The sequence below is a fragment of the Alexandromys fortis genome, unplaced genomic scaffold (assembly GCF_014885135.2).
Source record: "Alexandromys fortis isolate MF-2015 unplaced genomic scaffold, M_Fortis_MF-2015_v1.1 scaffold_5, whole genome shotgun sequence".
NCBI classification, from domain to species: Eukaryota; Metazoa; Chordata; class Mammalia; order Rodentia; family Cricetidae; genus Alexandromys; species Alexandromys fortis.
Genome location: NW_026067924.1, coordinates 22,165,477 through 22,189,049, shown reverse-complemented (window position 1 = coordinate 22,189,049; position 23,573 = coordinate 22,165,477). Strand labels below are relative to the sequence as shown.

The following is a 23,573-nucleotide window of genomic DNA, read 5'->3' as shown; positions in this document are numbered from 1 at the left end:
CTCCCCTCCAAAATTCTCCAACTTGGTAAATGTTGCCTCCACCCCCTTCACTTTTAGAGTGCACATGCACTCCAAGTGTTGGTCCTGGCGCATGCAGGAAGTTAGTTCCTGTAGGCAAACTGCAAGTAAGAAGAGGGGTAGACTTAAGATAGGGTCTGAGATTAATTGTGCTCCAGATTTGGGGACCTGGGAAACTATCTAAGGGTTGGAATAGTTGAATGAAAAAGGGCCTTGGTTGTTTTGCCTCCAGGAAGGAGCTTCTCTCTCTCTCTCTCTCTCTCTCTCTCTCTCTCTCTCTCTCTCTCTCTCTCTCTCTCTCTCCTGTGAAACTTAAGATCTTAGAAAGCCAATGCTACTTACAGGCTTACTGGGCCATTGGTTGCCCCTACATCTTTCGCTAGAACTTAGAATCACACTCCCCCCCCCCCCACACACACACACAAAGCAGAGAAAGTTAAGTGGTTTGCTTGGAGTCCTGCATGTAATGTGTCAGTGGTGAAAGACTGAAGGGGACAGGCCGGAGTTGTAAACAGGGAGACTGCCTCAGGAGGAAAGTCTTGATTTCATTCATATCTGAAAAATAGTGGCGTGTGTTCTACAGAGGAAAGGATTTGAAGTGAATCGAAATTAGTTCCCACCCTCCTTGATTCCTCAGTTACTCCAGGCTCTAAGGGGAGCAGTAGGATGATGCTTCAACCTGCCAGGACTTAGCATTCCAGCAGGGGTCAACTCTGGTCTGTGTTTCCAGATCCCTGGTGTCCCGTTGAAAGAGCCACCCTGAAGGGGAGAAGCAGTCACCATTTCAACAGCTAGATGGGGGTGTGGGCATCCCCGGTTTTAAAGCTTTTTCTTTGTGACAAGGATAAAATTGTGTTTTTATCAGTAAAATCAGCTGATATAATTCATGGTGCTATACAGGAAGCAGATGTCTGCCTTGGCAAGTTGCCATGTTATAGCCGCGCACCAAGCATTGGCTACACATAAATAATTAGTTGCTAATTAATGAGATCCAAAAATAAGTTGTCAAAATAGAAGAAGGGGTAGACTCTTTAAGTTACCAAGGGCCTAGTTTTTAAGAAATCTATTTCAAACTGGTAGGAATTAGTATTCTCCAGGACCATTAATTAGTAGCTTTCAGGCGGCGCCTCTTGGCCCCCGAGCTCTTCTCTCCTGTGATGAGTTCTGGGAGGGTTATGCTTTCTTAAAAATGAAGTTCTCTGCCTTGAGGGGTACCCAACAACCACATAGACTCCAGGTTCACCAAGCAACCCTGGTGACGTGTTTGCTCTTCCTGGAACCCTCGACTCTGGATGGGATGCTCTGGTCCCTGTGTGGTTTTGTTTCCTTTCTGCGTTTTAAACTTAGTATGCTCCCCCAAATCCAGCTCATAAAACTGTGTCAGTTTGGGAGGAAGTGGTTATGTTGTCTGAAGTGGCCAAAGAGTTGGTAACTTTGATTTGGGATTCCTGGTAAAATGTTTAGCTTTCATATAATTTGTCAGTTTTCAGTGAAGCATTTAGTCTAGAAGACAGCATATATAGCTAGCTCAAGGATATTTACAGTTCAAGACGCAGCAGATTTAGAAGCCATGGAGTTTCCGGTGAGCTTTTTTTAATCCAGTAAACATTTCTATGTGGATTAGTTGTTGGGAAGATAGATGCCTTCTCTGCATGAGGCTTCCAGTCTGGAGTGGGGAGATGTATGTTCAGCAAAGGCTTCTTCTTTTCTACACACAGTTCTTTATCATTACAGTTGGAGCTGGGATAGGCGTTCCTAGGCTGTGAATTCAGTGTTCTGGAATACACTCCATTCATTCTGTAGTTAAGACAGATTTTGGTGAAGTCCTCTCGTGGTTACATAGCACTGGACAAGAACAAATGTGCTGAGCAGTTGCTTGGAATGTGTAGTGAGCTTGACAGTCAGCGCTCCTTCAATTACAGGCTCTCAAGTGCTGTTCTTCATGACAAATGCATTGTGCCAGAAATAGGACTGGAGCATCAGGTCTCTTAGCAAGCCTGTAGCAATGTGGGGGCTGATGGCTGATACTAATGGTTACTCAGGGACACTTTTAGCAAGCCTGTAACAATGTGGGGACTGGTGGCTGGTACTAATGGTTACTCAGGGAAACTTTTAGCAAGCCTGTAGCAATGTGGGGACTGATGGCTGGTACTAATGGTTACTACTCAGGGACACTTTAGGAGTAGGTGGTGAGGCTGGGGTTGAATTTTTCACTCAGTATACTTGATCTTTTTTTTTTTTTTTTTTTTGAGACAATGTGTTACTATGTAGCCCCGGATGGCTTAGAACTGTATTTGTAGACCAGACTAACCTGGAACTCACAGAAACTCTCCCGCCTCTGCCTCCTAAGTGATGGAATTGAAGTTGGGTGCCATTCTCCCAACTGTGTAATAGACTTCAAAGATGATATTTAAAACTGGGTGTTGTGGTGTAGTTCTGTAATCTGAGGATTAGTCTGAGGGGAGAGGTTGAGGAAGGAGCATTGGAAGTTTGAGTCCAGTCTGGACTGTGTACCGAGACCCCACCTTAAACAAATAAACAAAATTAGTCCAGAGAGAGAATTAGAACTAGTCTGAGTTTGTGGGGTTTTTGTTTGTGTGCTTGTTTGTTTTTAATGTGACTGAGCACTTGGAGATGAGAGAATGACTAGGGGATGTTGGTTATCTCTTTCCATCCAGAGACCAAACTCAGACTGTTGGGCTTGAAACAGGTCCTTGATGCACTGAGCCATCTCTGGCCCTTTATTCTGAGTTTTTTGTTTGTTTGTTTTTCTGTTTAAAGAGGTACGAGCAATTCTAGAAAATTTCTCTTCAGAGGTTTTTGTCCAGGATTGTGGAAGAGCTTTGGAGGGTTTGTGATCTCTTGGGAATTAAGTGTATAATTCTGTGCTAAAGGGTGTTTTTAGAAAGAAGGTCTTTGCTATTTGGTTTCCTCTCCAGAACAAAAGCAAGAGTGCTTCTGTTGGATTCTGTCAACAGAGACTGAGTGCAGGTTGCCCATGATGATGCTGGACAGCTCCTGGGGCAATCCTTAGGTAGCCTGTGTGGGTGCTGTCCAGCCCCTTGCTGTTTTGGTCTTGTTTTTCATTGTGTTCTCCGAATATACTTCTCAATTCAGAGTGGGTCCTACAGTTGATAAGTCCATCTTTTTTTTTTCTTCCTTTTTTAGTCTGTAAAACACTGGTGTGTTTTAGAGGGAATGATAATAAATATTCTTGGAAAAGATGGAAGTTACCAGAAGAACTGGTGCCCCAGTGTTGTGTGTACTGCTGTTCGTTCTGAAGCCATCATTGCATGGCTTGAGTTCCAGGTTAAGGGGTATATGGTGTACAGTAAAGAACCTACAGCTCCCTTGGAAACCTGAGTTAAATCTGACTAAGCGTGTACCCTCTGGTGTCTCGACTTTGGCCAGTTAAAAAGCTGTTTGTTTAATTTCACTAGCCACTGTTTTGGTGGAGCAAGCATTGCGGTGCTTGCTACGTGTGGAAAATAAGCAGGTGATGGTACAGGAGAGTTGCCTCCGTGGCTGTTGCCACCCAGAGCGCTTGAAGAAGGCATGCCTGAGAGTGGACTTCCCATCCTCGTATTCTTTGTAGTTCTGGAACCTGACTGTAGAAAAGAACGGGCTAGCATGAATGTTGATGAACGATTAGTTGGGGCTATCATGGATGAAGCCGATGAAAGACAGATGAACTGACTTGGCCGGGGGATGAGTTTTCATATTTTGTGAGTCATCCCAGCCTTCCACTCTCCTCACCTTTTGACTTTTTGTTGTGGGGTGGAGAGATATTGTCTTGTTACCTTCGTTTCGGAAGTTAAGCCCAAAAAAATTAATATTTTCATTTTTGGAGGGGGGTTGCTTCGAGACAGGATTTCTCTCTGTAACAGTGCTAGCTGTCCGGGAACTCACTTTGTAGACTATTCTGGTCTCGAACTTACAGAGATCCGCCTGCCTCTGCCTCTTAAATGCTGGGATTAAAGATGTGCACTACCACCACCAGACTAATGTTTTCGTTCTGAGAAAACTTAAAGAGCACAGTTTGCCTGGATGTTTTTAGGTTAAGAAGCACCTTGCCATTCAGGAGTTTTCGTGGAAGAAGCCGAAATCACAGTCTACTCTGCTGCGAACTCTGGGGAGGGTTGCTAGGTGATCTTTAAAAACTCTAATTAGCAGCTGCAAACTTTCTTCTGAGTTGGAAGTTCTCTTAGTGTCCCTTCCTATAAAGGTGACTGGCCGCCTGAAGAGAGGTGAGCAGACATGACCTAAGAGTAACGTGACACTTGGGCTTTAAACTGTAGACAGTTGAAAATTGAAATTTATATCAGCGGTTCTCAACCTGTGGGTTGCAACCCCTTTGGCAAACCTCTACCTCCAAAAAATATTTACATTACGATTCATAACAGTAGCAATATTACAGTTATGAAAGTAATTTTATGGTTGGGGTCAGCACCACATGAGGAACTGCTAAAGGGTTGCAGGTTAGGGGGGTTGAGAACCACTGCTCTAGGTCGTTTGATAGCACATGCTCAGAAGGAGCTGAGGAGAAGCGTATATTGTGAGCACCTCTCTTTTCCTTTGCAGACAGCAAAGGCTGGGACCATTAGGAAATAGGAAAACTCAACTGCATGCCACTTGAACTGGCTTCTTAATAAAACTACAAAGGATTTTTTTTTGCCAGAAAAACCTTTGGAGAAGTGTATCAAGGTTTTGCTAAACCTTTGGCCTTTTCTCAGATGGAAGATGCAGAGGGCTTTCGAATAACGGTTTCTCTCTTGTGCTGCCATTTTGGGAATTTGATGGCACTGTGGTGTTTTCTAGGCATTCCTTTGAGAAACAAGCTGAAGTAATGAGAAGACATTATGGAGGCCCAGTCCCACAGCTCCACGACCACTGAGAGGAAGAAAGCTGAGAATGCCATCGGGAAGTGCTCCACAAGGACAGATGTCAGCGAGAAGGCCGTGGCCTCCAGTACCACTTCGAATGGTGAGTGGCCCCACAGTTCCCAGCAGGCAAGCCACAGGCCTTGCTGTGTTCTCTCATCCCCCAAACTGAGCATCCACAGCTGGGCCAGTGATTGTTCTCTGAGAGCTTAAGGCAGCACATGGACCAGAGGGTGGTGGATGAGGTGGGCAGGCTGCTTGTTCTCTTCAGAGTGTAATTAGGGATACAAATTGTGATAGGTTGTGTATTAAGAGAAGTTCTTGTTTTGGCATTTTCGAAACCATCTTGATTCGTCTGGTAAGAATTCAAAAATGCTTTCCATTTGACATGGAAAGTCTCTGCTAGTCACAATAGAGCAGAGATTGTTAGTTTGTCATAGGAGCTCTCCCACACGAATTTAAAGTTGGCTACTGGAAAAGGACTTTAACGACCTTAAGGGCCATGAACTTTGTTCTTGGTTTCTGTGAATTTAATGTATTTAACTGTTTTCAGGGATAGCAGAGTCACCATTTATTTTTTTACATTTTAAGCAAAGTATTGAGAGGCATTTCAGTTCAAGCACGGGCACTGAACATAAAATCCAGCATCCCCCAAGGGGGAAAACCAGGCAGAAGGCTTGCGGTGACATTCTCTTTCTTTCCAGGCTTTCTCACAAGGTAGGCAATTAATGTCCTCGTTTTTGTAGCTTTTGTCATTCCTGCTCTCCTTGGATCATGCTCTGCTTTTCTGTGTGCCCTTAGGAAGACTACATTGGCCAGTCTCCTAGTACTGGTCCTGCATGACCCAGCTCACTGATGTGCCCGACTACCCTTCAGTCTTCTCCTTCGTGGTTTTATAATTTGTATGTTCCAAGAACATTTTACTAGGTTGAGTGTCTGTCTGTCATGTATGTATGTATGTATGTATGTATGTATGTATGTATCTATCTATCTATCTATCTATCTATCTATCTATCTATCTATCTATCTACCTATATCTATCTATCTATCTATCTATCTATCTATCTATCTATCTATNATCTAGGGCTGGAGTCGCAGATGGTATTTATTTTTGTCTTTTCAAGACAAGGTTTCTCTTTGTAGCCCTGACTGTCCTGGAACTCACTCTGTAGACCAAGCTGGTCTCGAACTCACAGAGATCTGCCTGCCTCTGCTTCCTGAGTGCTGGGAGTTAAGGCGTGCAACACAACTGCCCAGCTGACTTACTATTATTTTAAATGTACAGCTGAAGACTGAGCATGATTTAGAAGCTCACTACAGCCCAGAACCTTCAACTCCGAGGACCGGTATTCCTGAGGAGATGGTGCTGATCTGTGCCCATCCATGTTTGCCCAGCTTGGCTTCAGCTCTACAGCCTTTGATCAGGGTCTTCACACAGCTGTGGACTGTGACATAGCCGGAGGGAGGTAGCTGACGGTCAGTCTTGCAGGCCAGGTTTCCATTGATCTCTGGGGAGAGTGTATTTATGTCTAGGTTAAAATAGTGGATTCACTTTACCTGTATGGGTGTGAAAATTTGTCTGTATTGCTTTATTTATTTATTTATTTATTTATTTATTTATTTATTTGGTGGCATTTAAACCTAGGGCTGAAGCTTATTTAGTAGAGCCAGAATATTTGTCTCTTGTTTTCCAGTGTTACAGAAAGCACTTTGTACTTAAAAAACCTGCTATCTTGATTTCTTTATTTTTCTAGAGTTTTTCAAAAATGGGGCTCATTTTTTTATGAGTAGAAGCAGCATATAAAGTGCTGTTTATTTGGTGGTTTTAATACTAACGGTGTAAGAATAAACACGGTCTCTATTAAGCTTCATGAAACACCATCATGTGAGTGAGCATGCGAGTATTCAGAAGAACATGTGGGTATTTCTGGGTGCAAAGCCAGTGCAGGTTGGTGGAGGGTGTCAATACACCACATGGAGGATTAGAAGCCATTGTCCTGTCTTCGAGTCCCCAGCAGAGTTTCCCCAGTAGTCTCTTTTGTGGGGAAGATGCTGTTGCCTCTGTGATCCTGGGGGTTCTCCATTGCTGTTCAGCATCTTTGACCACAGGTTCCCCTCATAACCATGTCCAAGGTGACTGGAACATTAGTAACGTGAGCCCAGTGGTGGTCTGGAGGCCTAGAGCCAAAACTAGTCAGAGGAAAGACAGTCTTAATGCCAGTCCTGTACTTGGCATAATCGCAGACCTGTTTGCTAAGCCATACGCACGTCTGCCTTCCTAACCTGATCACTCTGTGCCCTTGAGGCCCACAACCTGTCTAAACGCGCCTAAGTCCTGTCCCACATAGAAGTAAATACTCATTGGTCACGTTTGCGGGGCACATGTCTGAGTGATATCTGTCCCAGAGTCGTTTTCCAATATTCCTGTTCTAAGGAATTCACTGCTTCTCCTTTAGGGGATAATAGAAAGCTCCGGTGAAACAAGGAAAAAACAGAAATGTATTTCTAAAACATGGATTTCCACTCGCCAGATGATTGCAGGAAAATAAGCTTCCTTCCCATCCAGCTCTACCTTGTGCAGATGAGTGTGCGGACTTTAGTCCTGTGCTGCTTGGGTTAGAGCTTTTGTCAGGTAGCCCTGCGGATATGGGAGCTGTGTGTGAGGCCTGTACCGGGCATTGTTATGTTGTCTGTCCACTCATCAGTGTGTCCCTCCCCCTACCCATTTCCCTGCAGAGAGTCTCAGAGTGCTCGGGTCCCCACACTGAGGTCATTCACAGAAGCTGAGATGCCACAGTAGGAGCACCGTGATTATGCCTAGTTCCAGTTGCTTACGCTTTCTTTACAATTGCTCTGACACTGAGCTAGTAACTGGGCAGTTAAAGGATTTAGTTCAGATATGTATGAACCAAATGAATGTAAAGTGTGTACTTTCAATTCCTCCCATTTCTTGATTAAAAGTAAATAAACAAAAAAAAGTTTTGTTACTGGTGAAGTTATTTGTTAAATTGACTTAATTAACTTTTCCAGTCATTATGTGGTATAATTTGTTCTTGATTGTGAACATCCCAGCCAAACCACGCACATTCCACTGCGTGTCCTTACAGGTCTGTTTTCTTGCTTTTCTCAGTTGAGTATCTGCTCCTAGAATTTCGTTTAAACATACACAGACACACAGCCAAAATGCATGGCTCAGAAACCTCGAATAGCATTGTAAATAAACATTTGCTACATGAGGCTGAAATTTAGAATCACATGAGTGGAGGACGGCTCTGAATCTTCCGTAGGGGAAAGAACAAGGCCAAACTTGATCTCTGCAGCATTTCAGGGTCCACATGTGCACGCGAAGCCTCCACTGGTCTTCACGTAGGAACCACACCGTGCACAGAGCTTTCTGTGTGCGTGCTTCAGCCTTCAGCATGAAGTGCTCTTCATGGAATGGAAATGGCACAGGAGATGGCGTTTAGTTTTCTGATTTTTTTTTTAAAGTACAGTTGTGGTTTGAGAGATCATACTTGACATCTCACAGGATGGCTTTCATATATATGAGTGTACATTTAGATATTAGGCCTCATATTGACGCGAGGATGTCCAAGTCTGCTAATAAGGTAAACTGTAAGTCAGTGCTTTCATGTCTCTGCTTTGGCATGATTCCTTACTTGCTAAGCTACACATTGTGTTTTCTAAGTAATGAGTTTTAAATACACATTTCTTCTGCTTTACATGTTCTAATTAGCCTATAAAACTTTTCTCTGTGACTTGAATATTTAATTTGAAATGTTTTGCCTCATTTTTGGCCCATGAGATTTCCCCCCACCCCAGTAGTCCCTTGATAGTTCTTATTAGCCTGCTACTCTGCTTCAAGAAACTATGGTAGCACCCACCTTTAATTTCTGCACTCAGGAGTAGGGGGTAGGCACATCTTTGTGAGCTAGAGGCTAGCATGGTTTACATAGTGAGTTTCAGGCCAGCCAGGGATACATACTAAGACCATGTCTCAAGAAGGAGGGTGGTAAACTTATCATAAATGATCCGGGCTGTGGTTTTGAGGTTTTGGTAATTACTGAGATATCTTTTTATAAGTTGACAGAAAGCAGAAATTCATCCAGTTGTAATGAGGTGGGAAACCAAAACTGATAGATTGATAGGCCATTCTCTGTGCTTTTTTTTTTTTTTTTTTTTTTTTTTTGGCCTTTTGCTTAAAAGTCTTTTGAGGTTCGTGTTTTTAACTGTCCAGTACATACCTGTTAAAGTAAGTGACGTTCACTGGACTTGTGACTAGGACTACATAGTGTTAATGTATGTGATATCCATTGGCTTTGCCACTAGGATTGAGATGGCTTCTACTTCTGTTGAAAGCTTGAATGGACGTTCACTGTTGCTCCCCAGCCGACACTCCTATCACCCTGACCTTTTATCAGTGTTAAGTGTCTGCTTAGAAGTAGGTGGGTAATTTACTCCAGATAGACCTTAGGTTTTATATTTCTTTACGTTTGTTTCTTGGCTTTCCAGTTTCTGGGCACGTGTAAGATGGATGGGAGGGTCTTTCGAGTGCACTGCACTTTACATTATAGGGTTCTTACGAGGAAATGCAGGGTTTTGGATCTGAAAGCTAGGTTTGAGTTTTGTTGATGCCAAGTACTAGTTGTATGAGTGGGTGATTAAGTCTCTTAGTGTCTTGATGTCCTCATTTACTTAACAAGGCAATAATTACATCTGCTTTTCCAGGACTTATCTGGAGCCGTTCTCGCCTTCCGTCATGCTGGCCCCAGGGATTAAACTCAGTTCATCAGGCTTGGCAGCAAGTGTCTTGTCTGCCCGTTGAGCCACTTCACTTGCCCAGGTTTTCAGATGAAAAGGAAAATGTTTGACAAAAGTAGTGATGAACTTGCTGGATCCAAGATGTTTTGTCAATTGCAGATCTACCCAGGCCCGCTCATCTTGAGAAGGATGGATAAACAAAGTAAAAGGGAAACCAATGTTTTTTAGCCTGTTTCTGAAAGCCTCCATTACTCAGAACAGAGGGGAGATAATGGTTTTATGAGAACATACTTTTAAAAGAAAATTTACTTAGATTTCTTAACGTGCTTGTGTCCATTTCTCCCCATTGTTTTCTGGGGCGAGGCACCCCTTTTTGAATGTTATGTCTGCTTGCAGTGTGGCTTGTGCGTATTAATTACATTTTATTTATTCTGCTTGAAGAACTTGTTTTCCCCCAAACCCAGCTACCTAGTGATGATTTATCTCCTCTTAAGCACGCTGGCTTGGGCTTCAAACCCACTTATCTATCCCTGAGCTTCCCTTTTTGGTTAACTGCATTGTCTTTACTGCAGTCATCCAGGCTTGAAGCCTCACTGTCACCTTCTGACTCCCTTCCAGGCTTAGGCTCCTGTTAGGTTTTCCTTCTGGTCATCCACCCATACTGTCCCGCAGCTCACCACTCCATGACAATTCCTGTGGCCTTCTGCTCGTCACCTTGAGTTTCTCATGCTTGGCACTTGGTCCTGCCAGGTTAACAGTGTGTGATGCTTGCTGTTAAAGTCCCCATTCTGGAATCTTCAGTGACTCAAAGCTGCCTACAGGATGAAGCCCAGAGCCATTCACTGAATGTGTAGATATCTTCTCAAATCTGACGCCAGCCTGCAGCCTGACTCTGCTCATTGATTACATGCAAGGGCTCTTTGCTTTGCTCACACACTTCTCCACAGACTGAGCATTTTGCTAATATCACCATACGTTTGCTCTCAGTTCTTCTCAAATGTATGTCCTCAGTTTCTCGCATATTTTAGAAATTGCATTATTACTTATTTTTTTAAGTTTTTATTTCTTGATCATTATAATTTTAATTAATAAATCTTGTTAGAATCGTTTTAGGTTCATAGAAAACTTCAACAGCAAGTCCCTTCCCCTTTCTCTTCTTACTGATATTTTGCATTATGCACTGTCTCTTAGAAATGTTACATTAATCCAAATTTGTAGTTTGCATTGGAGTTCACAGGAACATGAGGGAGGGAGAGAATCAAAGGTGGCCGAGAGGCTGTAAGCCTGGGTGATTACAGGAAAGGTCATACACTTAAGCAAAACAGTAGGTTTTGACATGTATCCACCATTGCGGTACCTATAAAATACTATCATTGCCCTAAAGATCCTGTGTTTCATGCTTGTAGTCTTCTTCTTTCTCTTAATTCTTAATTTTAAATGTTCATTCAACTTCTGTAGACTAGCACTTCATTTATCTGCCTTGCCAGTTAGTTCTCAACTACCATTCTCAGGAGATAAAAATCACTCTTTAGGGTGATCTTTCCATGACTTTGGACAAATCCAGGTCTTTAACCATGACCACAGTCAAGGCAGAATAGTGTCCTCTCCCCTGCCCCGAAATTTGAACACATATTTGAGCTGTAAAGTCAACTTCCTAATCAGTGCATTTGCTGATGTCCACACCTTGCCCTAGCACAGTGTGGGCGGGAAGACCTCAATAGATGGGGATTAATACTGGGAAGTCATTTTGCATAGGCCTGCCAGACCTTAGAGCAGGACACTTAATATTGATGTGTAGCTAAAAGCCAAAGTTTGGACTAAAGCCCTGTCAGAAAAGTGTTATGGGATCTTGGACTAGGGCAACCTGTTTCCTGACTGACACAGTGGGGACACAAATATTTCCATTGGTAGTAATGACCGGATATCACTTGGCAGGATTTATCCTTTCAATGTAATATTGTAGTATTATTTGTTAGTAATCTAGGAATGATTTGAAGAATAGCTCAATAGTTTCTGCATAATTTCTAGACATGTGATCATGGGGTCCTAAACTAGGAGGTCAGTGTCCAAGACCAGGGAATGGTACTTCAAGGTCTTGATGTTGCCCAAGGTTTAATGAATCAGATGGTCATTTGTAAATACTCAGTGAGACTATTGGATGGAATCTAATTTTGTACTGAGGTGCTGCATTAAGAACAAGTTCTTCCCCTTTGAGTCCCAGTGTTAGATTCCTTCTTAAGGAGCAACTTGTAGATGCTCAGGTTGATCCACAGCAGATAGTGCTCCCATTTTCCCGGTTCTGGCACTTTGATAGAACACAGAGCATGGCATGTGCCTGCTCTGGGAGGATCTCTGGGTTGCCTGTGATTGCTGCGATTAAGTGGTGTGGGCATTTCATATTTCAGAAACACACCAGTCAGAATCAGAAACAGCCACCAAATAGTGGGAGCTCAAAGAGCAGGAGGCCAATTGTGGGAGGAAAACTCCCTCTGGGAGGTGGCTGGTGGCCTCCCGCCTCCCACCAGTCTTAATCTGCACCCAGGCAGGGGCAGTTCCATTTCCAAGGAGCTTGCAGGAGGCCGGTTGGTGCTGCAGAACCTCATTATGTGCACAAATGTACTTCCAAATGTGCCTGCTTCCGTGCACACTTATTCCCTACATTCTCAAGAAGTAAAAATCACTCTTTGTGGTGGTCTTTCCATGACTTTGGACAAATCCAGGTCATTTAACATCGACCACAGTCAAAGTAAACTAGTGTGCCCATCCCTGAAATTTGAACACATATTTGAGCTGTAAAGTCAGCTTCCTAATCAGTGTATTTCGTGACGTCACTGGCAGTGATCGGCAGTCTGAAAACTGCAATAGTTGTTGGAAATTGTGTTTCTTTCGTGTTTTTACAAAATCTGACTTTTAGGCCTGTGTGTAAAATTGACTCTTGTTCTTTTCTCTTTAATTATTTTTTTACATTTAATTAGCGCAGAACTAAGAAGCTACTGCAAACTGTTGAGAAATACATTTCCTAGTACCTGTTGGCTTTATTATTATTATTATTTTGAGAGCACAGGCAAGGTGTATTTTGGACCTATTTAACATTGCATTTTATGTTGAAAACTACAAGCAACCGTATTGACAAAGACTTTATGTTGTTGTTTTTGTTACTTTCAATTATTTGCATGAGAAAATTATTCTTAATATTTACCACACCTACAACCAAGAGGAAAAGTAAGAAAACCTTTGCAAAGTCAGTAGGGCAGTTTCTCCTTTTCTTTCTTCCTCCCCCACTACCCCTTTTTATTTCTGGAAGCTTCTTTTTCTCCTTTGCTTTTATGGATAGGACTTCATCTCAGGAAGAGAAATTCTTATATAAAGTTATCCCCAAAACTGCATTTTTTTTCCTATCTGCACTCTCCCACCCTTTCTTTGACTTTTTTCCTCTTCTTGGTCTCTTTCTTCTTTCTTCTTTTTCCCCTTCAAGCTGTAGAAAGTTGAGTTCCATCCTAATTATGAAATCTTCGGAGACCATTCCCACATGGTTCTGTAAATGGTAGCTCCATCCCTGTTCTTTTCATCTCTCGGCTCCGCGGCTTGACAGCTGAAAAGGTCTGACTGTGCCACACAATGGTTTGATTGGTTTCTCTGGGGGAGACTTTTCCCTGCCTCATCATTCGCCAGGCAGGTGGACCAGAAAGTCTCTTGATTCTTTTGTTGCCTCTCAAAGTCCGAGGTCTTTGACTGAATAAATCCGCCGTCATGGGATAATTTGCTAAAAGGAGACTGAGAGATGCCAGAGAAAAGCCTCCTGACTTGGGTGCTGCTTTAATGAAATAACGGAGCCTTGGAGTTTGCGATTGAAAAATCACTAGGAATGCAATGGGTGGAGATGGGCTTCTTTTATTTCCCATAATAAACTTTGAATTCTACCAGCGAAAGCATGGCTATTGTTTTGCAGGCCTGCAGGCCTAAGTGCGTGTGCATTTGTACCCATGTTTAAAAGGGCAGCCCTGCCCGACTTTGTTGGGTGCTATGTCTACTTAGTCACTAGATTATTACTAGTGGATAGAAAGAATTCCATGTGACAGAGCCAAGGCTGAGTTAACACAGGACGAAAAGTAATTTACAGATAGGCTGTCCCCAGCCATCTTTGTAGCTCCTGATAAGGTTTCATTTCAGAATGGATAGGCGACATTTCCACTTACGGGCCCATTCTGCGACATCTGTGATAACAGCTTCTGGATCCTAATTGAAATTGGTTTCAAAATGGATTTTCACTTTTCTCTGTCGTTGGAAAATATTGAATGGACTCAGAGCTGCCACAGAGAACCCTAGACCTCGGAAAATGGAGCAGGAAGCTAGGCTCATCTTTCATAACAGTGCCGATGATATGACAGTTTCGTTATCTGTCTTATTAATGAAATCATTGATCACCTGATGAGGGAGCTAATAAACTACGTTCCCCTAGTTCCTGAAGCTCAATTAGACTGTATCGCAAACAAGGGTGGGAGGACAAACAACAGTGGGCCTGAAGTCGTAAGGGTCACTTTAACTTCTTATGTCCTAAGTAAGCGTTTTGGAGGTGACATTTGGATGGCGGCTCGAGTATTGAATTTGCATAAACTGTTATTATACTCAAGAACTTTTTTTTTGACCTATGTAGAATTCTTAAACAACCCACTAAGTAAGAAATTTAAAATACAGCCAAAGTGATTTAAAAAAAATAGCGCTGTTTTCGTGAAGTAAATCTTTAAGTGGAAATAGAAGTTCTGCATTATATATTAAATGCTTTGAGATGGGGAAATGGCAAAACACATTTCTATAGGATGTCCCTTCCATATGAGAGTTTGGGGTGATGGTGGTGGTGGGGGAGTCCTCCTTAGGTGTGTTACTGGTTAAGAAGATGAAGCCCGAGGGTTCATAACCTAGGCTCTTTGAAAGAAAAGTAGCTTATCATGCCGTCCTCACTTAAAGCACTCTGAGAGTCGTCAGAGGGAATTAGGCTTGGATTTAATGAGGGAGCTCCATTGTTTGGGTAGGGCAGCCCTGGAATGTCCTTTCTGTCTGTCCTGAAGGAGGGGAAGGGATGCTGAGAACTTCTTGGGTTTCACAGTGGGTTTTACTCCTAGGTGTTTCTCCTTTCTCTGTGCCAGTGAGGATCAATGCAGCCCATCCCAGCTTGAAAGAGGATCTGTGATCAAAGGCATCAGTGATGTCACTGATCTCCAGTGATTGATTAGGACCAGAAGTTCCAGAGAATTTGACTTCTTATAATTTCAAATTCATTTGTGTCCACCATTAGGATTACCCAGGATCACCAGCGTTTAGCTCGCAAAATTGCTAAGGTGTACCATGGAGCTACACCCGTGGCCCTGCCACTGTGTTTAAGGTTATAGAAACTATGATCACATTTTATAAGCAACTTTTCTCTTTAATGTACTGTTAAGAGATACTGTTATCTATGAAATGGAGCCAGAACCTTGGAGTTCTCTATGTAAACTGTGGATGTCATTTGGAAGTGGTGACATTCATCTTACCTCTAAAGCAGTATAGCTGTGTACACACACACACACACACACACATACACATACACACACACACACACAAACACAGGCCCATGCATGTGTGTGTGTGTATGTCCATGTTAAGTGATTAGCCCATAGATCTAAAAGTTTTATTGATTTTGAAATTTAAGTGTTTTATATGCAGATTTTTATTTTATTTATTTATTTATTTTTTATTTTTGTGGGGCCTGCCTAACGTTTTCCATTTGCCTTTGGAGAGGATAACTCTGTCCTCTGTGTGGCTACATCCTTAAAAACAAACCACATGCATTTTATGCTAAGGGGAGATATTTTATACTGTATGCATTACAGTGGGGAAGATGCAGTCTCAATGGAGCACAGGAGAGTGAGAGAGCTCAGTGGAACTGTTCACGACTGCTCTGTAGCCTCAGGCTCAGCTCCACCTACAACAGAGCCTGATGGTAAAACCATAGAAAGGTCTGTTTGAGAAAGCACCAAGACCTAAGAAAGAAGGAAGCGTGGATTGGAAAATGGAGAATGTTCCTTTTTATCAAGATTACTGCTTCCTTCCATGGTAGGCCATCAAGGACTCTTGGTACAACTTCTTTATAACCCATTCCCCCCCCCCCCCAGAAAACTTCATTCTAAGGACAAATCCTAGCAGGGTTGAAAGTGTGTTTATTGTGCAGTTCTGTGAGGAGGACAGAGGGAAAATGAGCCTTGGAGGGAAGAGGGAGCTGTGGCTGTGTGTGATGCAGCCGTGGCTGCCTCAGACTCCCCTTTGGCGAAATGGCTTTCACGCCACTAGCCGTGATCAGATCCTCGGTCTGGGTCCTGGCCTGAAAGAAGACTACCACAGGGACAGGACAGGGACATCCTACAGCGTAAACACTTCCTGATGACGTACGATCCTAGTCTTTATTTGAGAATTTCTTCTGAGCATCCAAGAACTAAAAGACACACAATGACCCATTTCATATTAAGTTTTAAGCCAAATCTATCTAAAAAAAAAGAAACCCAGCCAAATAACCCAAAATTAATATAGTTGCAATTGTTTACAAATCCTGGCAAATTTCAGAGCACTAGAAAAGTTGCTTTCCTGGGGCTAAAGCGATGAATCCGCAATTAAGAGCACTTGCTATGCTTGAAGAGCACCCAGGTTAGGTCCCCAGCACACACAACCATCTGCCAGGGGATCTGATAGCTTATTCTGACCTCTGCGGGCACTGCATGCATGTGGTACACATACATGCATGCGGTACACATACATTCATGCAGGCAAAACACCCATGTACATAAAGTAAAATAAATAAATAGAAAAAATAGAATTTCTTTCCTTATAAACGTTGACAGCAGTTCCTGTGTAGGCTAACAGTGTTTTATAAATAGAGTTTACTTAGCAAAAACCATATGTATGCCCAGTGAAATAATCTTACATTTATTTATGTTTTGATTTATAGAAAACATATGCCCTTGACAAAGCCTTGGGCTTTTTTCCACAATTAAAAGGAATCAAGTTTGAAAAAAAAATAGCTGCCATCTTAATGGGAAACTTTTTCATATAAATTCAAAGCATTTTCTTTGATCTATTTTACACAAAATCAGAATGTCCATTAGTTTGGACCCATAAAGCGGGTGGGAGGAATTCCAAGTGGAAAAATGTGTATAAATTTATCTATCTGCCTGTCTGTCTATCCATCCATCATCTCTCATTCTCCCAACTGTCTGGAGTTGTGCACACGTCAGCATATTTATCAGTTGAGTATTGGGCAATTGCAGTTTAAAAGGCTGTGGATTGTGTGTCCAGCAGCGTTCATTGGTGCCGCAGAAAAGTCACTAACAGCGTCGATGGCTTGTTTTTTTCTGTGACTCCTTGGTTTAGCACGAGGTGGCACTCATGTTTATTAAGATTTATTTTTACTATTTTTAAATTATGTGTGTATGATTGCGTCTGTGTATGTCAGTACAGTGACCTTGGCGTCTGGAAGAGGGTGTTAGAGTCCCTGCCGTTGGAGTCACAGCTTAACCACCTGACAGGGTGCTGGGAACCGAACTTGAGTCCTTTACAGGACTAGTACGATGCTTAACTGCTGAGCCATTTTTTCTAGCTCAGTTCTTTTCTTATTTTTCTAATGATTGTACTGGGGCCAGGGATGAAGACATCACTAAATACAGAAACTTCAGGATGCTTTGTTATCTTAGTGATGCAAGTACCAATTATACATAGGGTTATATGTTGGGATGGTTTTCTATTTGTATTGTGTATGTGTTTTATTTTAACTTGGAGGATTTTTCATTTTAGAAGTGAGAGATTACATATGCTTATAGGACAAAAAAAGAATAGTTTATCCTTTTACAGAAGTTCTGTTTTCTACAGTCTCCTCTGAGTCATGGAAAAATCACCCCCTATAGTTATGAGCAAGTACTGCTGACCTGGTCGGTAGCAACCTCAAGACTGGTATGCTCTGTCAGAAAAGTGAGCCAGTTTTGTAGCGTGGGGATTGCATTCACTGTCCTGGAAGTTCATGGACAGGCCCTCAATATGGGGAGACCCCGTGTAACCTTCCCCCCTTTTCTCTAACTTCCTGGGACCTTAAGGGGTTTTATGATCTAGTATTTACTAAAGGCAAAGGGTGCTGCTCGATTTTCTCCAGGAATATCGTGGCCGAAGGATCAGAAATGAAGCTTGATCATACACGGGAAGACAGCTTCCCAGATTTTAGGGAACATGAGGTTGAACCTTCCTTCTGTGCGGTGTTGCAATGGTGTAGCTGTGCTAGCTTTGCAGGGGGAGATTCATACTTGAATATCACTTATGTCTAAAAATGAGGGACCTGGCCACATAGATGGAAAGAACCCTTCACCTCCAACCTTTGGTTTCAGTGACATTCACTTTAATCCCAGAGGAATTTAGAAGAATGTAGAATAACAGGAAAGATGCCAGCGCTGCAAGAGCTGCTTGTGAAGAATAAACTAATAAGATCTCAGTTTAAAAAGGTATTTTAGAATTCTCTTTAAATTGAACATTATAAACCCCATATATAGGCCCATCTCATATTGAAAAATCACATAGGATTTTCTTTAGGACAAAACAGACCATCGCATTGTTAAGTCAAACAATTAGATGTCGGTTTCAGGCACAAACCCAGAGAGACTTCCCCTATTCTGGCTACTGTTAGTTGATCACGGTCGTGCTGGTGCTCATGTCTGGGAGCTGTGCATTCCCCTGTAGCCCTGGCACCATCTTACTGATCTGGCGTCCTGTATTCGTCTTCCTGGTGTCTGTTTATAAGCCAGAAAAGGTATGGGGCTGAAACCCAGCCCCTTGAACATCTTCAGAGAGCATTTTTGTTTGGCTTCTGGTTTTCTGCAGTCTCCCTTCATTATGGCTTTACTTAGAGCCTTTGCAAAATTCTGTGTTTGCTAATTTATTTAGTTTCTTTAAATGTTTTAGAATGAAAAAAAAAAAAAAAGAAACCAAACCAAGAATACAATAAAGTTTGATTACCAGGCCCCTAAACCGTGGACCTCTGAAGTGACTTTTATTTCTGTTTAACCCATGAGCAGGAATTCATAGGCAAAGATGGGACGACATTGTGGCTGAGCAGTTAGGCGTCAGTGCTCATACAGCAGGGGAGAGGCCCCTGAGTCACTCCTCACAGGGATGCCTGGAGAAGGGCCACACCGCTCATCGTCTGGTAGTTCCTGTTCATTTCAGAAAGCCTTCCTATGAGATCTGAGGTCAGGGCATCTCTCTCTTCACCCAGTGACCAGGCACCCACTCACTGCAGAATGATCTTTGCTCACCATTGTTCCTTGATTTCCCCTAACATAAATTTGGTTTATTTCATCAGAGTTCTTGTTCTTCGGGAAATTAAAAAGCTTCATAAAGAGAATATTGAATGTAGCCTGGAATCTTACCACTCGAACATGACCTTTGTGGCTACTCTTGTTTATTTGGCGTCTTTTTCCATCCATTTTCTAACTGGCTTCTTCTAGGCAGCCTATGCAGGAAGCATCTTCCATGTCCTGGACCATTCTCTGGTTTGGACATAAAGACTACGAGAATCTCTGTTATTGGTTATATTTTCTCTCTCTCTCTCTCTCTCTCTCTCTCTCTCTCTCTCTCTCTCTCTCTCTCTCTCTCTCTTCCTCCCTCCCTCCCTCCTTCCCTCTCTTCCTTTTCATTTTCCCCCTTTTCTTTTCAGTGAGTGATGATGGGATGACAAGCTTAACAAATCTCTTACTGTTTGGGTGCACTTCACTGAATTAGCTTCAAGAAATATATCAGTTTACATTTCCATTCAGCCGTTTGTGTGAATGGACATTTTCAGAGATAACCAATGTCAGCGAAATATTTTTTTAATGAGATGTGATTGGCTAAAACCTCAATTGTTCATTAAAGTTTTAACTGGAATATGGTATACAGAAGTGTGTGCTGTGAAAGTGAGCGGCTGCTGAATTGTCCCAGAGTGAGCACACAATGAACACAGTGCCCAGATCAAGAGAGAAACGCTGCTTCTGGTTTATCTGGGGATGGATGTGTGGACGGTTCCCAGGGCTTGCCTATTAGGAACATGGGCTCTCAAATGCCTGTCTTTTGGTAGACCTGGCATGTCTGCTCTGGGTGTGGACTGAAGAATGGTATTACTGCTTCTGGAGGTGTGTGCATATTTAGCGTGATAGGTCTTACCTGACAGTTTCCTTGATTGGGCCTGTACCCTTGTTGCTCATTCTTGCCAAAATTACTTATTTTTAATTTTAGCCTTTCTGTTGTCCACTCAGCACTAACCAGTTGTGGTTTTAACTTGTCCTTGATGTATAAGAGACTTAATCACCTTTTAATACTCTCATTGGTCATGTCCACATTCATTTTGTGAAATAGCTATTGAAATCTCTGGCATATGTAGATGGATGTATAGGTAGATAAGTAGGTAAGAACTCTTTGGGATAATGGTTATCAGATTATCTAACACCGAAGAAATAAAGATAACCTTTATCTGATACTGCCTTACCATAAATTTACTACCTTTTTAAATTATTTTATGTTGTTGCTCAGTATATTGCTTTTTTGTCAGTATTGTACCGCTCAGATATTGTACGTGGAATGCATTTTTTTTTAAAGAATGTGCATTTATCTTTTGTTATTTTCCCTTTTCAGATAGTTCATGACAGTAATTTAGCTGAACTTTGGAAACACCTTTTACAGTCTCATTTATGACCCGATATATAGTAAAAGTGTAAAACTATGAATGGTATAATCAGTGTCAGCAATAGTCGTATCTGAAGTGTGAAAAGGAAATAAGATGAGGTGGTCAAAGCGACATCTGTACTATTTAATTTTATGTCATTAAAGAATAGTGTTCTAAGCCGGGCGGTGGTGGCGCATACATTTAATCCCAGCACTCGGGAGGCAGAGGCAGGTGGATCTCTGTGAGTTTGAGGCCAGCCTGGTCTACAAGAGCTAGTTCCAAGACAGGAACCAAAAGCTGCAGAGAAACCCTGTCTCGAAAATCTAAAAGAAAAAAAAAATAAAATAAAGAATAGTGTTCTAAACAAATCTGACTAAACCTTAGCGTGCATTTGGTCTAGGGTGGATGCCTGGATGCTTATGGTACTCTCTGAGAACAGTCATGATTCCAGGGTACCTCTAAGATTTTGTTGGGATGACAGTAGGCATCTGTGGGCTACATTATAATTATGCCATCGGCAGGAAATAGTCTTAGTTGTTTTCTGCTACAAGTGCATGCAGGTGCTGTCTTCCTAGGCCGACGTCAGAGCCGCCGCGTACTTGCTTTGGTGTCAACCTTCTGCCTTCATCCTCAATGGTGGTTCTTTTTTTTTTTAATATCACTTATAAGAAAGTACATAAAAAATAATGCTGGCAAGACCTACCAAGTTCACTGTATTTTCATCTGTTATATTTAACATATTCTGGCAATAATTCATGTTTACTTTTGTCTCATCTGTCCTGAATGTAATGCTGCCCATACATTGACAAGCACTTTGACTGAGTGGAAGTTTTCTGTTCTCTCAGGAAAGTGCAACACCCTCCTCCCCAGCCTCTCTGTATCATGCTGCATGTTACCAGTTCACGGTAGCTGCCCTGTTATTCACCGGCCTTTCCTTCTAAGATCTCCCAGGGGTGGGGGTATGTTGAGGTTCTGCCACTGTTGGAATTACATGAACGTCAGCAAATAAGACCAAAGGGCTATTGGAATGGAACTTTCTCTAGCTTTTTGGGGTGACTTTAGTGGGCCAGCGAGTTGGAGATGCTAGTCTTAAGACTGCACAGGTCACAACCAAAGTGAAGGAAGCTCATGTGTAGGATGTGGCCTCAGTTTTGCATGTGATGTGTTGCTGTGGTTACAGTGTTATAAAGAGATGGCTCACACACATCTCTGAGACTGCTACAGAGCAGGAGATCCAACTCTTTAAAGGTAGGAAGTGTTGCCATCTAAAGTGTAATTGCAGTGCTTTCTTAAGTCCCAGCCTTATCCCTTGAAGGCTGGCCCACAGTCTGTTCTAAGATTTTGGAAATAATCGAGAGACGCGACTCCTGTTTATTCCAGATCATCTAGCATTTAGTTGGTCTTTTGTCTGGGGAGATACGAATTCACCATAGCCATACCAATAAGAAGGGAAGACTTGCCAGCCTGCAGAGAAATTCGAACTTCCTTCTTTCTCCCGTAAGAATATCAGGGAAATCACACATACAATAGAACTTTTCATGTCTGGACCTTGCCCAGGGGATTTTTATCTAATAAGAACCTTTTCTTTCTTCTTTAGCATACTCAGAATGGAACAAAGGAAGAGGTATTGGATGGAGTACAGGGAAAGAAACTGTAGCAAACCCTGGACCATCATATCTTCCTAACACCTTCACTCTGACTCACAGGCATGCTTGTAAGCACAGGGCACAGTTTTGCTGATGTTCACCAGGATCAACAAACTCTGTAAAAGCCTTGCCAAGTGTAGCACACTGTACTAACTGTATAGGTCAATAAAATGTGAAATCTACTCTCAAGATACATGTAATTGGATGAGTTAATAGCCACGTCACAGCACACTCATTTATGCAGTATAAATAATATCTCTAGAAAGCAAAGGAAAGCCTCACAGAACGGTTGGTGTACAAGTTAGCATCTCTGTGTGTCAGCAGTGAAGGAGTGGGACTGGGAAGGAACTGGGGAAAGAGTAAGATGGAGAAGAAAGACATTCAAAATTGAAGCAACCATGTAAGCGAAGATCTGGAAGTAGGAATAGCATTGGTCATTTACAGGAAATCTAACGTATTAGGTCTGTGATCAGGTAGGTCCGAGCTGGGGGTGGGAGAAGGCGATGGTTGGAAATGTGTATTGACATCATTGTGGGGTCCTATTTCACAGTACTAAGGAGAGGGTGAGTTCCATCCTTAGGAGAGTAGGTAGAGGGGAGAGATGAGATCTCATGTTCTTTAAAGGCCTCCAGTCTCAGTGGGTTACAGGGGAGAGAATGGACAGCTAGAGTTTACACAGACAGTATCAAATCAGTATATGGAGAGACTTCCATTTCCCATGTTCACTGTAGCATCGTCTATAGCCAGGAAATGAACCGGCCTAAGTGTCTGTGAAGAGGGTGTCAGGTCCCCGGTGCTGAGTTATGCAGACTTTGAAGTCCTTATTAAATAGTATATTTACATTACATAGTATTATGCCAATCTTTCCTCCTCTCCTTTTGTGTCTTTTCTCTTTTCCTACTCTCACCTCTCTAGCTCTTTGTTTTTGTTTTGGCACCAGAAGTGTGTTTCCTTTCTTTAGTGATCAGGAATACCAATATGTAGGTACTCACATGCCTGGCGGAGAATTCCTTTTAAAACAATCTCCAGGAGACTGAGAAGATTTTATGGGTCTTGAAGCATGCCCATTTTATGTGTAAAAAAATCCCCTGGTTGGAGTCCTGGAACTGCTGCTCCTACCTCCACTCAGAGGAAGAACTGCTGAGTGTGAAATCTACCATTCTGTTTCTAGGCAGTCCTACCCAAATCATTCTTCCTGTGTGGCAAATATACCTTTCCAAAACCTCAGTACCATCCGTTTCTTTTTGCCCTGCTTCCTGTAAAAGCATTTTAAGTAGGCATTTGATTGATAACAGGAGCAGAAATGAACTCTGGAGAGCCCTGACGATCCCCAGTTCCCTCCGTTCTCACAGTTTGGCTTAATTTACCCTCATATTTCTGGAGGAGTTGCAGGCACTGCTCCCCACTTTGATCACCATCCTTGCAAACATAACTGTAGGCTGGTCACCATCATGAAGGCCAAGACACAGCAGGTCCCCAGTTATGTCATGGAGGCTGAGAGCCAGCCAGTCCTGATCACCATTACCTAGGCCGAGACCCAGTTGGTCCTAGTCATTATCA

General features: G+C 42.4%; 1 protein-coding gene across 2 annotated transcripts in view; it reads left to right on the top strand.

Moving 5' to 3' along the window:
• The window catches only part of Gli3 (GLI family zinc finger 3), a 264,925-nt gene that overhangs the window by 8,784 nt on the left and 232,568 nt on the right, over positions 1 to 23,573 (top strand). For both annotated transcript variants that reach the window (XM_050142747.1, XM_050142748.1), the window contains exon 2: positions 4,837 to 5,001. In XM_050142747.1, the coding sequence (XP_049998704.1) occupies positions 4,878 to 5,001 (124 nt within the window). In that variant the 5' untranslated portion in view covers positions 4,837 to 4,877. The remainder of the gene's footprint in view (positions 1 to 4,836; positions 5,002 to 23,573) is intronic.